General features: G+C 39.3%; 1 protein-coding gene across 3 annotated transcripts in view; it reads right to left on the minus strand.

Annotated features, from left to right (window-relative positions):
* Window positions 1-312: 312 nt before the first annotated feature.
* LOC107554136 (retinoic acid receptor alpha-B) overlaps window positions 313-16,875 on the minus strand; it is a 147,815-nt gene continuing 131,252 nt past the window's right edge. For all 3 annotated transcript variants that reach the window (XM_016236549.1, XM_016236550.1, XM_016236551.1), the window contains 6 exons: window positions 9,248-9,389; window positions 3,348-3,508; window positions 3,070-3,246; window positions 2,748-2,952; window positions 2,077-2,235; window positions 313-1,997 (listed from right to left, as the gene is read on the minus strand). In XM_016236549.1, the coding sequence (XP_016092035.1) occupies window positions 1,798-1,997; window positions 2,077-2,235; window positions 2,748-2,952; window positions 3,070-3,246; window positions 3,348-3,508; window positions 9,248-9,389 (1,044 nt within the window). In that variant the 3' untranslated portion in view covers window positions 313-1,797. The remainder of the gene's footprint in view (window positions 1,998-2,076; window positions 2,236-2,747; window positions 2,953-3,069; window positions 3,247-3,347; window positions 3,509-9,247; window positions 9,390-16,875) is intronic.

A 16,875-nucleotide genomic window follows, 5' to 3' on the forward strand; every position in this document is an offset into this window, starting at 1 on the left:
TTCATTTTATTGAGCTAATGTTTTTATTTAAAGGGAGAGTTCACACAAAATTGAAAAATCTGCCATTTACTCACTCATGTTATTGCAAACCTGCATGACTGACTTTCTTCTGCAGAACACACACAACCAAAAAAAAAAGCTCATACTGATTTGGAATTAAATGAGGATGAGTAAATTATGGCAAATGTCTCTGGTAATTCAGATAAGACTAAAGAATGCAACATCCTTGGAAATGTCAATACAAGGTCTTACTTTAATAAAGCATTTCTAGACAACCATAATTGTGAATTCAGTACTTGTTTGATGTTTTTAGACCTAAAAAAAAACAAAACAAAACTAGGCTAGCGGTCTCATGAATCCAGATGTCTGGCAGGGATCAGTGTGTTACGGAGGCAAAGTTGTTTGTGAGCTTTACTTAAATTGATTGTCACACAGAGGCAGTGTTGTTGTTGACAATTGTTAAATGATTGTTGCAGGAGAGCAGAGGCAGTGATGTTGTAAGGTACATAGAAGGACGCGGCGGTGGAAACATCTCAGCACACGTGACAGCTAAAGCATGACAGATGATTAGAAACAAATCTACCACTAACAGGGCTTCAAGACTGAGGTGCAGGCAAAAAAGGCATGAGGTTCTGTGTGAAATACTCAATTACAACATTCTCAATACTTCTGAAATTACATGAATTTCTTGTGGGCATTTAGCTAAAAATACATCTTGTATTCTTTGTGAGTCATTATGTTTGGAAATATAATTTTTTATTTAACAATCTGCTAATACTGTGTGTGGGGGGGGGGGGTCTCTGTGTCTTTTGACAGTTAACAATTACAAAATTAAAAGTAAATTAAGAAACAATATTAAAAAGCTACACAAAGGCATTTACCGCTCCTTAAAATCTGAGATCTCATACACATCATAAATGCTGCTTGTTTACATGAGATCCTTCATTTCTTTGCCAAAACTGCCAAGTTGATCATTGTGAATACGTCTCCAAATCATTTCCTCACTGGACAAAACTGCGTGTTAACCCCATCGTACTTCATATCTTGAAGTACACGCATCTTTTTCAGTGCTAGTGTGACGTACCCTTGTGCATGACGTGAACAGGACTGTCTTGGAGTGAACATAAACACGGTTAAGGTTGACCCACTGTTAACTCTTGAGAGAAAAGTTAAGTATTGTTCTGCATTCCACCTAAGACACAAGATTCAAATCTCATATTTCTGTCAATATAGATTTCATATATTCATATATCTTTTTTGTAAGAAAACAAAGAAACAGAACCAAAACAGCTGGAAAGTTCAAAATGTCCCTGACTTGTGGACATTTGACATCCTAACATCCTTTAGCTTGCTTTAAGGGACTGAAATTTATAAAATAACATCACAGGCCCAAGAGTATGCATCCCTCAGATGAGGAAGAGATCTTCCCTGGACCTTCACAGTTTGTGTGATGGGAGCAGAGCTGGGAAGACACAGTAAAGAGCCGCTTCTGCACACACAGGGCATCTGTTCTGCCGTCTTTCACAAACTACCGCCACGTGAAAAGCTGCAGGGCTCTGGTAGTCACTGAATCACTGGTGGTTTTAATGACAGCGTGAGTTTTGAGCAGACTTGGCCTGTGTGTAGCTCAATTGGTCTTCAGCTAATGAAAGCCGGACAGATTTACTGTTCGATTCGGGTCCGGTCAGCCCAGATCAAAGTCTACCGGAATTCTGGTTTCTGGCGCTGGTCGGCTGTGGCTTATTTCTGGTTTCTAACCAGTTTCGTTCTGTACGGAGCCCTGTCTGGAGGTGAGACTCAGGGGGAGTGAGCTGAGGGGCTGCTGTGTGCTGAGCTGGGAGACAAACTGGGGCTGCAGCTTCCTGGTGGCGCTCCTTTTCCTCCTCCTCTCGCCCCACCGCCACCCTCCAGACCCTCCGAATTCTCCAGCATCTCCTGAATGAGTGGAGGCATGGAGCCAGGAATCTCCATTTTCAGAGTTATTACTCGCTCGGCTCCTGATTGAGAAAGAAATGTTCGAATTAATTCTGGTTGATTCAAGCTTGATGATGTTCACAGAGTGACTGTGAATCTCACCTTTAGCGCTGATGCTCCTCAGGTCTGTGATCTTCATTAGCATCTTGGGGAACATATGTGGTTTATGAGGCCTCCTCTTTCTCACGTAGATCTTTAGGGCCTCCAGCAGCGGCTCCTGAAGCACATCCACCTTATCCGACTGCTCCAGATCCTGCCGATCTGAGCACAAGTGCACAGTGTTTTATAACATCAGCTAACAAAGCATCAGCTCCCACAAGCATAAAAAAATAACAATTTCATGAGTTCTAGAGAGTTTAAATTTTATTCAAACATTGTCTAAATGGAAGAAAACTCTATTATTAAATGTTAATTCTAGCTGGTAACTTATACATTATTATTAAAAATTAGTATTAAAAAATTCGAAATGAGAACCAAAAACAAAAAATTGTCTGACATTAAATTTAAAAACAAACAAACAAGGCCAATATTGGCTGACAACAGTTATGGGGCCAATATATTGAGCATCCATACTGTAAAACCTAAAAAAGGAAATTACAGACAATATTGGATGAACATAGTTTGGTATACAAATAATGTATTAGTACAAGTGAAGGGCAGTACAAATGAAAGTCAGTTTTATGTGATTACTGACTGAATGAAAAATTCATGAAGACGACATTCACAAACCAAAACCGTATCCGATTCAATTAAGAGTCAAAAAGCTGCATTACCTCCACACAGCAGACAGATGGCGCTGAGAAGCCCCGTCTCTGCATCATCCATCTCCAGAGGCAGGAGCTGGTTGGCGAAAGCGAAAACCAGATCTGTCAGTGGACCGAAGCCGGCATTGTGCATCTGTGTGCGGTTCAGTGTCAGACCATCTGAAAACGTCATGGTGTCCTGATCCGGTGTGTAACGTGTACATATTCGCAGAATCTGTGGAAGAAAACGAAAGACATAGATACGCTCTCAACCTACACACTGCTACAAAAGTGATGCATCTATTCATGCACTATTTAGACAAAAGAACACATATGAGTGTCGTGCTCTCACCAGGATGTCGAGACAGGCGGCCTTTAACAGGGTGATCTGATCTGCGATAGTGAGCGTGGTGAAGCCCGGCAGCTGCTTGGCGAACTCCACCGTTTTAATGATGCATTTGGTGGAGAGTTCACTGAACTTGTCCCACAGGTTAACGTCCAGAGAAACCCTGTGGTCTGCACTGTTGTTCTGTTTGAGGCCAGGACAGAGACAATGTTTGCATAGTTTGTGATTTATTTCCCCACAATTCCACAAGGATGTCACCGTTAAGAGCTTTGCCTCTGACTTACCGTGGTGTATTTGCCCAGCTGGCACAGGGAGGGGAAGGTTTCCTGATGGGCCTTCCTAACCCGCTCGATCATCTGCTCCGTATCAGGACTTAAGACGTAACTCTCCGAACACTCCTGCTTCTTCTCTTCCTTCTTCCTCTTGTTCCGGTCGTTCCGAACAGCTACAAGGACAGGAAGAAAAAAAAAGTCCAACCATCTGATATACACACTCCACTGATGATTTTTACCAGAAGTATAAATAAGAAATAAATATCTAAATAATAAAAATATAAAACTAATAATATACACATGCCACAAGATGGCAGTAAACGTCCACTGTGTTTTTTTTTTTTTGCTGCCTGATGAAAACAGCAGATCATAGTTAATTAAACCTCTTTCAGATTCAGGTTCTTCGATTCAATCATTTTGGCAGCTAATACTTAAAAAAACAAAAAACAAAACAAAAAAAACAATGAATGAAAGAGGAGGCAGATTAAGTGGCAGACCCAGAGAACATACATACATACATACATACATATATATATATATAGATGGAGAGAGAGAGAGGGAACAAGGATATAGAAATACATTTCTTGCTGTATTTCCAGAGAGAAAAGAGCTGAATAAAAACCAAGTGCTTTGATGTGACTGTTCAAAAAGAGCTTTAGATAAGAGTCTCTCAATTGCCAAATAAGCAAAATTCCAAGGAAGTGATTCTCGGAAGTCTTCCCTTCTCTGTCTGTGACAATGGGAACATGTATACAGTGATATACCTGCCTTAAAAATACAGAGTAAACTATACAATAATAGAAAAGTCATATAGAAAAAACACTGAATATTTAGAGGCATTATACATGCATCCAATATATAACTGTTTAGCAACAACACACTGGTAACTCACAGACGAGCTCATTGTACAAACACACCAACGCAAGAAAAGTGTTTACAACAAGATTTCGAAAACGCCTTTTTCCTTTTGGCTTTGACGTCAATGTAAACATAAATGTGAACAATACACCAGAACAACATTAACAGTGTTTACATGCAGAGCGAAATCAGGAGAACAGGACAAATTAGGTTATGCGTAAAACCAATAATGACCTTCCCCTGAAAAAGACAGTTTTAGGCATTCAGTACTATTCAAAAGTCAGCAAGAGTTTAAAGAAATTAACACTTATTCAGCAAGAACACAATAAATTGAACAGTAATGCCATATAATTTTTTTTTTCAAAAGGTTTAAATTCAAATAAATGCTTTTGAACTTTCTATTAAAAAAATCCTGAGAAAAACATTTATCACGTTTCCAAAAAATTTAACTGTTTTCAATATTAATTGCAAACCAGCATTTTAAAGTGATTTCTGAAGGATCATGTGACACTGAAGACTAGAGTAATGATGCTGAAAATTCAGCTTTGCCATCACAGGAATAAATTACATTGCACAATATATTAAAGCGTATTTTAAAATGTAAAACTATTCCGCAGATTTATTGCTTTTACTGTATTTTTGATTAAATGCAGCCTTGGTGAGCATAAGAGAAACTTTTAAAACTTGTACGACCATGTTTTAAAATATCTTACTGACCTTAAACTTTTGAACAGCAGTTTTTGTGATCTTACATATTGTCAAGTTTTCAAAGATGAAGTGTGTCAGTTCAGCGCCACTTGCAACCAAAATCAGGACAATAATGCCATTGATAGGCCATAAATATAGTCCTGTGTCAATCTCATGCCATCAGCTGAATCCACATTGCTGCATAGAGCCAGTTGGGTTGCTGAAACAATCAATCTTTTGATAGCATCACAGTATTTACTCTTCAGGGAACTCTGAGAGGAATAAGTGGTTTACTTAAAGCTGTTTCTGCACATTAAACTGGGATGAGAAAATATAAATGACATTGAAGAATTGCAATCTTCACTGGTAAATAATCAATGTAAGATTGTGCATGTAAACGCTCTCATTGTTTCATATCACACACACACACACACACACACACACACACACACACGCTGATGCTGTGCAGAGATGAGAAATTAATGTTGGTGGTTGTTAATAACGGTGACAAACGACCTCTGCTTTCACTAAAATCCAACCTAATCTAATCATGTCACATGACAAATATCAGCCCGCTTTAAAGAGCTTTAACCGGGCTCTCTTGGTAAATAATCAATGTAAGATTGTGCATGTAAACGCTCTCATTGTTTCATATCACACACACACACACACACACAGACAGACAGACACGCGCTGATGCTGTGCAGAGATGAGAAATTAATGTTGGTGGTTGTTAATAACGGTGACAAACGACCTCTGCTTTCACTAAAATCCAACCTAATCTAATCATGTCACATGACAAATATCAGCCCGCTTTAAAGAGCTTTAACCGGGCTCTCCCTCTGCACCTGCATTCCTACCTCCTCCCTTTCTTCCCTCTCTCAGTCTCTGTTTTCCTGGAACCTAACAATCGCTCTCTTTTTTACTTCTCACAGCCTCAATCACTCCTTTATCTCATGTTTTCTTGCTGTTTTTGGGTAGGACTCCTTCCTTTGTCTAGAGATAACTCAATGGCTCTTCTTCTCCCTCCTCCACACGCACACTGAGGGAGCGAGCGAGAGGGGTGGTAAAGGATGATTCTCCCTCACTTCTCCCCACAGCCAGATTTTCATTTCTCCAGAGGGAGCTGGGTGCCAGCGTGGGCTCCAAAAACACAATCTAATGGAGCCATTAAAGAACTATTAACACCGGGAGGTAATCTTTCACAACGCGACATGTGCGAAAAGACGAAACCTGCTTGCAAACAACTTTATGATGACGAGAGCGCCATCATATCCGGGCGGAGAGAATGAAATATGTAAAATAACAAATCTGGGGCAGAGATTTCATCTTGCTCTGGTAGAAAAAGCTAACTTCAGTTCAGTACAGCACAGAAAGAAAAGTGTACATACTTTCATGCTATTAACAGAACAAAAGTACAAGCAAAAGCAACTAAATTAGGTCCTACTGCAACATACAGTGGGGCAAAAAAGTATTTAGTCAGCCACCAATTGTGCAAGGATAAAGCAATAATAAAGTGCTACTGTACGACTTGGAGAAAGCTATTAATAAAAAAAAAAGCTATTAATAAAAAATGTAGCTGATATTCATTATGATATTCATTTATTGTCTTCGGACAAATACACAGACATCTCACAAACAATGTTCCCTCATATGCAGCTGCACACTTATGTGGAAGGTCTGGTATAAAGAATGTTTGGTCCCACTTCATATTAAGTGGCCCTAATACCTGTGTACTTACTTAGTAACTAGATGTGTACATTAGGGGTGGAACAGTTCGAAAAAATCGAACCGTACGGTTCTCCACACACGGTTCGGCACGCGCTAGGACCGCGGTTCAACTTAAATCTGACAACGCATCTGTAATATGGTTTCTTATAAATAACACATAAAAAAAAAAACAGGGTTCGGCTAATGTATGTTTCTGTTGATGGATGCGCATTCTGGCTTCCCAATACATTACAACAACAGCGATGAGAAAAAAAAGAAAAAAAAAACCCCGTGGACAAACCATTCACTCTTGTTCAATGCAAATGCTGTATGCTGGAATATGAGCAGTCATTTATTCCGTCATCACCCGGGTGCTGATAGCGCGCGCACACAGGTGAGACCTGAACAGCACATGTTGATATCTGTTTAAACTAAACTCATTTAAGCTTTGCCAGTTTAAACATTTAAGAGCCAGAAGACGCGAGCTCGAGCCCACAGTAAGAAGATTTGTGCGTGCGCTCATCCGAAGCGCGCATTAAATCTGACAACGCATCTGTAATATGGTTTCTTATAAATAACACATAAAAAAAAAAACAGGGTTCGGCTAATGTATGTTTCTGTTGATGGATGCGCATTCTGGCTTCCCAATACATTACAACAACAGCGATGAGAAAAAAAGAAAAAAAAAACCCAGTGGACAAACCATTCACTCTTGTTCAATGCAAATGCTGTATGCTGGAATATGAGCAGTCATTTATTCCGTCATCACCCGGGTGCTGATAGCGCGCGCACACAGGTGAGACCTGAACAGCACATGTTGATATCTGTTTAAACTAAACTCATTTAAGCTTTGCCAGTTTAAACATTTAAGAGCCAGAAGACGCGAGCTCGAGCCCACAGTAAGAAGATTTGTGCGTGCGCTCATCCGAAGCGCGCAAACCAGTGCCTCAGAACGCACGCAAATATTAAGCTCTCTCTGAAGTCGTGTGTTTGAATGGACAAATTCACACAAAAATTATGTCAAAATACCCGTCTTGTTAAGTATCCTATAGCAGACATAGCCAGCTGAACGTACTGGATCAGTGCATTCTCTTAAAGTGACAGCACTTTCTTAATATTAATCGAACAGCAACAACAAAGAAATCACTCACTGCTCTTGATTGAATAGCTTTTGTAACTTTAATAAAGATTAATCTTTAATTTATACAGTCAAATATGCAATGCTGTTTTACATTTGATTACTTTATTCAATTTCTGTACCTAAAAACGAATGCTAAACCTACCAAAAAAAACCCTTAAAAATCACTGTTTATTTTATTTGTATGTTTACTCTATTGTATTTATTTGTGCTGTTGCTTGTAGTTAGATAGATTATTCTTATTTTCTTTGACAGTATAGTTTTTCTCTAAACATAGCACATACCGAACCGTACCGAAACCGTGACTCTAAAACCGTGATACAAACCATGAAAAAGTTGAACCGTTCCACCCCTAGTGTACATAGTATGTAACCACAGTGTAAGTACACATTGGTACATAGTATCTACAGCTCTAATGTTTATGTAACTACACATATGTAGCAACCCACTGAATGGTATGTGCAAGTACAAATGTGTAACAGGACTAACAGCACTTTTTGGTAAAGAAAGTGTTACACTTTATATTAGATTTACCAATTACTCTGTAATTACTCTGATGTTACACAGCAGAGGCCAGTAAGTTAGGCTTTACATATAAATTGTTGTTGGTGTCCAGAATGTTACACTTTATATTAAGTGGACAGTTCCTGAGTAGTTACTATGCAAGTACATTGGTATTACAGTGGTGCACCAACTCCACCAACTCGAGATCCAACTCCTCCCACTTTACACATCCCTAAACCTACCCATCTCCACCCTCTGGATCAAATGGTTCAAATTACTCTTATACATATTGTTGTTACAAAATGTAGTTATATAATTCCTGTTACACGAGTACTTAGAGAAGTGAAAAAAGTGTTGTTACCAATGTCCTGTTACACATTTGTACTGGCACAAACCATTCGGAGGGTTGTTACATGTGTGTAAATATTACAGCTGTAGATAATATGTACTTACACTGTGGTTACATACTATGTATACATCTAGTTACTATGCAAGTACACAGGTATTGGGGCCACAATATAAAGTGGGAACGAATGTTTTTGCTCAGGTGGCCGAAATGTCCACCCACTAGAAAAAAGTTTTGCTCAGCAAGAAAAATATTACAGGGAACATTGCTCAAGACAGCAAACCTCTTTTATATGCTTGTACACAAGCCTGTCACACAAACATGCTTTAACATCACTATGAAATGACAAAGACAATCACCAGTGTGCTTCAAATAATGCTGGAAAATGTCATTTCACTGGTCATCCGTGCAGAGCACATCAGCACTCTGTCCAGTAGGTGGTGACAGCAGGATCAGAGAGACAAATGACTGACAAGAGGCCTTCCTAGCATAGTGTACTAAACATATGCTGTAGTATGCAGTTCTGGTTAAAAAAAAAAAAAAGATTGTACAAAATGGTATAGTAGCAATTTCAGTCTCTTATGCTCACCAAAGCTGCATTTATTTGATCAAAAATACAGTGAAAGCAGTAATACTATTACAATATTACAGTGTTATTATGTAACTTACATTCTTTAGACATGCCTACTTCCAGGCACTTCTGCAGTCGGCAGTACTGGCAGCGGTTTCGGGTGACCTTGTTGATGATACAGCTCTTCTCTCTGTGACAGGTGTACAGCATGTTCTTCTGAATGCTCCTCCGGAAAAAGCCCTGAGGAGAAAAGCAAGCACAGAGGTTTACTATAGCTGGAAGTTTACAAATGACACACGCAAGCAAATTAACACCAGCCCCCAGAAGCCGGCAAGACTGAGGTGGAGCGGTTATATAAAGTCACTAATGATTCACCAGTTAATCATATATTCACATTATGCGCATCGTCACTATACACAAACACACGAATAAACAACCATGGCATAGATGCAGCTCTCTCACACATACTCGCACATTATTTCTTGGCATAATGGCCGACTGAGCTCGGTTTAGATTCAGCTGTATTATGGCTGCTGGGTATTATCTCCCAGTTCTAGTGCCCAGAGGCTCCTATTTGCTAATAGCCAGTGGGGCTTAACCCACATAGGCTCGAGCGGAGGGTTACAAATGAGAGATTCACATTATTCTCCTGATCTTAATTACTGCTTGGTCAGACTCCCAAGGGCAGAGAGTCCATCCGAGGTCACAAACGGACACGGCAAAAGCAGAAAAGATGCAGCAGAAGCCACATACGATCAGAGAGCAGATGTCAAACAGTGTTTGCATATGCTTGTGGAAGGGATTTCAGCTGCTGTGCTGCAACCACGGCTCTCTGGCTGAGGATTAAACTGTGAAAGCTTCACTCGTGACTGCCGCTGGGCACGTGGGTATCAGCGGCGCTCTGCGCAGGATTCACTGATTAGGCCAAGCAGGAACACATTACGTGGGTTCAATGCTTCAGTATGAATACATTTAAGAAAAAAGATCTGGAGATACTCCTAAATATTGCAGATTTATACCTGACAAACAGGGTGAAAAAATTTCTTCTGGAAAAAAAACTGATTCTTCTGGACCTGATGTTGGATTGGATAGGCCACATTCACGTTATTAACAGGGATACATACTACTACAATGAGCTGATAATTATTAAACTATTAAAATATGTGTGACAAATTTAAACTAATTTTTATTTAGTGTTTTTAACTGTAACCATACCATTGTACGGAAGTTCTAAGAGGTCAAGGATTATTATTTTTCTTGTTTTCTCATTATCACAACTTCCCAATTTCACATTTTCTTGTGATCTCGACATAAAATTTGTTCTCTAAGTTACACAACTGCGTCATCAGGTGGCAGTATAGAGCTGTGTTCATATTGGCCCTGATTGACAGAGCGAAGACCTTACTACTTTGTGATAGCTACTGTGCAGTATTGTTCGTTACCAACAATTAACTTATAATTTGTAAATGCTTGAATCAATATGATTATTTTGCTTGAAAGTTCATCTGTCATTAGGTTACTACATGCATGACAATGGTAGACTCCCAGTTCATTGTGTTTCGGATTAAAAAAACAAACAAAAAAAACACGCGTGTCATGTCGAGAGCTCATGAGAAATTTAAGTCGTGATAAGAAAACTTTTGGGCTTTCATACTACTATCCAAAACAATATATATATAAATAAATAAATTAAAAATACTTAAAAAAAAAAAAAAAAAAAAAAAACCCATGAAAAACCCATGCACTGTTATATCTTTTTATTGAATGAAGTTAACCTTCATATCCAGTGAACAGTAAACAAATTAGCAAACTAAGTTAGCTAGCTTGTTCATTCGAGTTTAACTTCTGTTCTTTTGCAATCTAATCAAATGTCCGTGGTATATGTGACAATTTTTTTGTAAACTATGTGATAGACTGGGCTTTATTTTTCCATTTGCTGTGGGGTTTATTGAAATGTGCGCTAAAGTTATGTTTACAGTTATAATTATACCGTAATCATTTTATTATTCTGTCAGAGAGTACCTTAAAGATTGTCTGTGTTGGTCTAATAAGAATATTATGGTGTTACGGTGTGTAGGCTGATACCCATATTTCATACCGTTTCATCCAGCAAAGCTTCATCACAGAACTATTCTTCAACTTACAAAACCAAGAGAAAGCTACAAGGACATTGGAGTTTGTTCAAAGGTAAATATTGTTAGATTTGTTTTGCCCCTCTTCCCAGCTTTTTTTTTTGTTGTTCTCTCTTTTTTACCTACCACCCCACCGCTCTCTTTCTTTATTTCTCTCAAACACAGTAGGTCCCCCAATTAATCTTTACTTGCCACACCCAACATCCCATATTTCTCTATTATTACATTTTAGGCACTTCATTGGTGAGAACCACGAGAGGGAAACAAAGGCCAGCCAAGTGACGGTGCTGTCGGAGAAAACAGGGCAAGGTTTTACAAAAACCTTATGAACTTTGAGTGGGACAGTATTTAGTAAGCTGAAGTAACATGCTCTGCAACTAGATGTTCATATCAAGTCATAGCATTGTGTTCTGTTCAGTCCAGTCTCACTGGTGAAGTGGAAACAGTGTTATTAATAATGCTTTAATAAAAGCCTAATGTTTTAAAGCCATATCTTGTCTGAGCAATTTGTGTTCAAGTAATATTAAGTTGTATTTAATTTTAGAATGTAAAGTTTAAATCATTAGCTTCTAGCAGAGTTACAATGTTTAGATCACATTCTACAGTACTTTAATACATTTTACAGTAATAAAGAGCTTATGAAATTGCAACTAGGGGTGGGCGATATAGCCTCAAAATTATATCACGATATTTCAAGAATATTTGCGATAATGATATTTATGACGATATAGCAAAAAAAACATGGAACAACGTTTTATTGGTGATTGCAGCTGGCAGGCAGCAGCATTTATTAGTGCAAACAAAATGAAGGGCATTTTCCATCCTTTTCCAATAAGCTACTGTCATCGATGACAGACTACCTAATTTAAAGTGTAAATCTATTGTCATAAGGTGGCAGAAGCAGCTGTGTGTTCGACTTGAAGCAGACGATCCGTGTATGATGTCAAAATACTGCGAGAGTGACTTACCCCTTGAGTGACTTACCGGCTCTCCGCGCCGCTTCGCTAAAGATATGCGCCTTGCCTATTTTTGACGGTAAGAGTGTGTGCTCGAATATGCTCTAGAACCGCTCACGCGATACTTTGATGTCATACACCAATCAGTCTGCGCAGCGCTGCTGTTGTTGTGCGCACTAGAGAACGTATATCCGCCATACGTCATTGCGACGCTATACCATTGATATCACGATATGAGACTTTTTTTTTTTTTATCATGTAAAAATTTATACCGGTATTATCGTGGACGGTATGATATGGCACACCCCTAGTTGGAATACTAAAATAACAGTGTAATGACAGTATTGTACTGTAAAGCGTATATTTTCTATGGCATGGTACGGTCATTTTTTACAGTAATAAACTGTTGTTGCAGATTACAGTAGGTACACTAGAATAACGGCTTTATGCTGGCAAATGTAGCTGCCAGTAGTTTACTGTAATTTAACAGTGATTTTTTTTATCAGTGTAGGCATTGCAACTTAGAATATAAAAAAGAAATCATTTTGAGAATTACTAAAGACTGCTAATCATTTTATTAAATTACTTTTATTGAATTACTTTTTTTTTTTTAAGATCAAATTTAAATAAGTGTTCAATGTTGGGTAATAGATGGAAATCTATATGTAAAAATAGGGGAAAACAGTATGCAGACTTAAATATCCATAACACTCGCTGATAAGCTATACATTACGCTATGCTTAGAGAATCAGTGTTGACATGATTATCTATCTACACATGAACTGCATCTAAATATGCATCCTAGTCATGCTACAGTTTTCAAAGCAAGCCTACAGTAAAAGCAAAACTCTCCCTCTCTGGTTTAGAAACAATAATCCCCCAGGCTTTTAGTGGAAAAGCCTTCAACTTATCAGTCAGGACACCGAGGGAAGCTTTTAGTATGTGTGTGCTTTTGACAGGTCTGTCCAGTGGCTGCCATCTAAAAACACTCATGTCATTTCACCGAAAGCATGTGTCCAAGGACATGTCCCGCTTGCTGAAAGAACATGTCCCTCTCACACTCGGTCTCGGCTATGAAAAAGTAATAAAGGTAAAGGTGAGCATGGCAGATGTGTGACAGAACGTGTGCTTGCCTCGCTGAGCCGAAATGGTTTTCTAATGTGCTACCCAGAGGCCTGATCTCCCTACAGAGGAGCTCTCATTCATCGGACATGTTTTATTCATGCCAGCTCTGATCTTTTGGAGGTCATTGTTGGAGGTCATTGTGGTAGATGCAGATTAAATGCTTCTTCCTGGACCAGTATCAGCAGGTCAGTGACTGTGCAGACGCACTACATGAAGTTGCACGCTGCTGTGAGCAGCAACTTCCCTGTACACGAAAATGAGTTTGCGCAGTTTCAAAACTTGACCACTTGTATAATAAAAGCAATTTATTTAAAATGACTTTGCACAGGCTTTATAAAAATGTAGCATAATTCAGCTGAAAATAAAGCATTGGGTCTATACACTTTCTCACAAAATGTGCTTACATCAGTAACCAAATATCCCATGAATCCTGACCAAAGGTACCCTTTGTACAGCCGACTGCTGTCTCACCTGGAGAGCTGATTGACTGATAACAAACCCATGACAAAAGTCACACCAGTCCACAATCAAAAGGCCCCTTTTCCTCATCCTGTTTCACTCACTTCGCTCCGTGCCGCTGTTGGTTGGGCCTGAAAGCCACAGGAACGAAGCTCAATATCATCACAAGGTGTGAAGAATGCTCTGGCAACAGAGGGGCAGCTGGGTAATTCCACTAGATTACAGGCTGCAGCAGTGGCCCATTCAGCTTTGCCATTGCAGGCATAAATTACATTTTAAAATATATTTAAATAGAAAACAGTCATTTAAAATTGTAAAAACATTTCACAACATTAGCGTTTCTACTGCATCTTTGATCAAATAAATGCAGCCTTTGTGAGCATAAGAGACATCTTTCAAAAGCATTAAAGGGGTCATATGATGCGATTTAATTTTTCCTTTCTCTTTGGAGTGTTACAAGCTCTTGGTGCATAAAGATGATCTGTAAAGTTGCAAAGACTAAAGTCTCAAATCCAAAGAGATGTTCTTTATAAAAGTTAAGAGTCAGCCACGCCTACCTAAAATGGCTCGTTCTAACACGCCCCCACATATCTACGTCACTATGTGGAAAGATTTGCATAACGCCGCCCAAATGTTCACGGCAAAGAAAGGCATAACTATTATTCTCGCTGTAGTATTGTTGTTGCCGCCGCCATGTCGTGAAGGCGCTGTGTGTTTCGTTGTGAAAGCGAAACTACTTAGTTTGGCCTTCCAAAAGAGGACGATATCTGCTTCGTCATGCCTGGAGCTGATCTGTGCTGGTCGCTGAGGAAATACAACAACTTAGCATTTTTTTGCACCGACATTCGCCACCCCTGGACTAGAGTAAAAGCAGCCATGGATTAGGAGGAGGACATAATGGATGCAGGGCTAATCTGTGCTCCTAATCTCTCACTAGGCATCACCTGACCTTTGCGAGCCCTGGATTGACCCAGTTCTGGCCTGCCGGGCAGATCCTGTAAGTGGAATGCAGCAGAAGAGGTCAGGAAGGAAACGGTTCGAGGTCTGCTGTGGCTTCCATTGGCAGGAGCGCTAAGCCTCTTTAGTGTCTCCACTAATCCTGGACATGAGTACAAACCCCCAGGCGCACCGAGACAACGGAGGAGCCGTCGTGTGTTTGTATGAAACGTGTACTCCATTTCGAATGGATATGGAGTGAAGAGACTGTGAGATCAAAATAATGCAGTCGGTCTGTTTAGTGTGACTAAGTGGTTGTGCATATGATAGTTATTTGTGCTTAGTAGCCATGAAAGACTAAGACCAGCTGCTGTTGCAAAACCTAGTGAGCTGCCTACCTAGGGAATATTTTAGATGTGCTTCAGATGTTAAGCTTATGTTAAACTAAGCCCAAATGGTAAACAGCAAAATTATGCAGCATGCTATCACACGGAGTATACTTTGAAAGTCTATGTGTTCGGCTGTATGCATACGGCAAACATTTGCATACAAATTGAAGTATACTTTGGGCATAACTAGTGTGCTAAGCAGCAGGCAACTTACTAGGGTTTGGAGCACAGCTTATGTAACATGCAGTCAAAGGTTGACCATTCTCACACATAGCCACAGAAAACAAGACCATGATTGACCATACCAATATTTTCTAATATTTTAAATTCTTTTACAAACAACAAAAGTGACAGTGTTGCATCTAATACTAGGGATGCACCGAAAGTTTGACAACCGAAATTTTTTGGCCGAAAATAGCAAAAAAAGCTCAGAATAAGTGAAAAGGCTGAATAAATTGTACCGAACAATGATATGACGCGATCAAATAGCAACCAGCGCAGAGTGAAAGGCGTGCACTCTTTATTATGCAGCACACACGTCAGCAGTGTGGAAGCATTTAAACTGTCGGAGAAAGACGCAAAAATCATTACAAGCACCGACAGCGAGAGATTGTTTAGGACTGCATCACATATCTTCAATGAGAAGAGGAAGGGGTGATTGTTGCTGGTTACTGTATGATGATTGAAAATCGCAAAATGGCCTTAAACAATTAGTAAATAAACGGCAGAACGTTATGCTTTCTAATACACACGCATTGCATTGGAAAAAAACTCGAAAAACCGTGTTCGGTATTCGGCCCAGGGTTTAATTTTGTTCGGTTTCGGCCAAGAATTTTCATTTCGGTGCATCCCTATCTAATACTATTTAATTTAACCTGGTTAATCCAATTCTATTGATGGATCAGTGAAGACTTGTTTAGTGTGGCTTATATGTAGGATTTGGCATTGCTGAAACATTGAGATTAATTTGTTTTTTAATCAAATTTAATTGTTCATGAAATGTCAAATTAGTCCCTCTTAAGTCAATTTCAACAACCTTTGTTAAAATAGTAGCTACATGGATGCTTGCCTTCAATGTTGACTACAACAGCCTTGCAAAAAAACAAAAAACGCAAAATAAAAAATAGTCTCAAACACATTTTTGACTTAAGGACATACAGCCCAAATGCTGACTCCTCTCTTTGTTCATCTCAAAGCAGACAAGGCTGTAGGGTCGAGAGGAAGAGAGTGATGGGTGAATTTTGAAGGAAGAGACGAGTGCAGATATGTCCTCCCACCATTCAAAGGCAGCGAGATGGGAGAAGACAGCACATGCAAATTTAATGAAGTCATGTTTATTTCTCAGCGAGCAGCACCGTGTCTGTGTGTGTACACGTGCGCACTCTCCACCCACGCTTCCCTGCGGCTGTGCTCTGATAAAGGGGCTTTGTAGCTTTCATGGAGAAACACAGGGGTTTGGAGTTGAACTTTCTCAGGGAGACACGGTGTAGATCATACATTGTATACACTACCAGTCTTCAATTATTAAGTAGCACTGAAATAAAAGGCTAGAGTTCACCGTTGTGCAAATGGGGTCTTTTTTTCCCCCCTCACAGTAAACGTCAGTACAGGAGGTTGTCACCAGTGGCAGTGCTAGAAAACACCCATGGAATGACTGAACCACAAAAGATATTTTGCGTAAAAGGATTTTTTATATATATATATATATATATATATATATATATATATA

This window comes from Sinocyclocheilus grahami, unplaced genomic scaffold, assembly GCF_001515645.1.
Source record: "Sinocyclocheilus grahami isolate Dianchi unplaced genomic scaffold, SAMN03320097.WGS_v1.1 scaffold491.1, whole genome shotgun sequence".
In the NCBI taxonomy this organism is placed as follows: domain Eukaryota; kingdom Metazoa; phylum Chordata; class Actinopteri; order Cypriniformes; family Cyprinidae; genus Sinocyclocheilus; species Sinocyclocheilus grahami.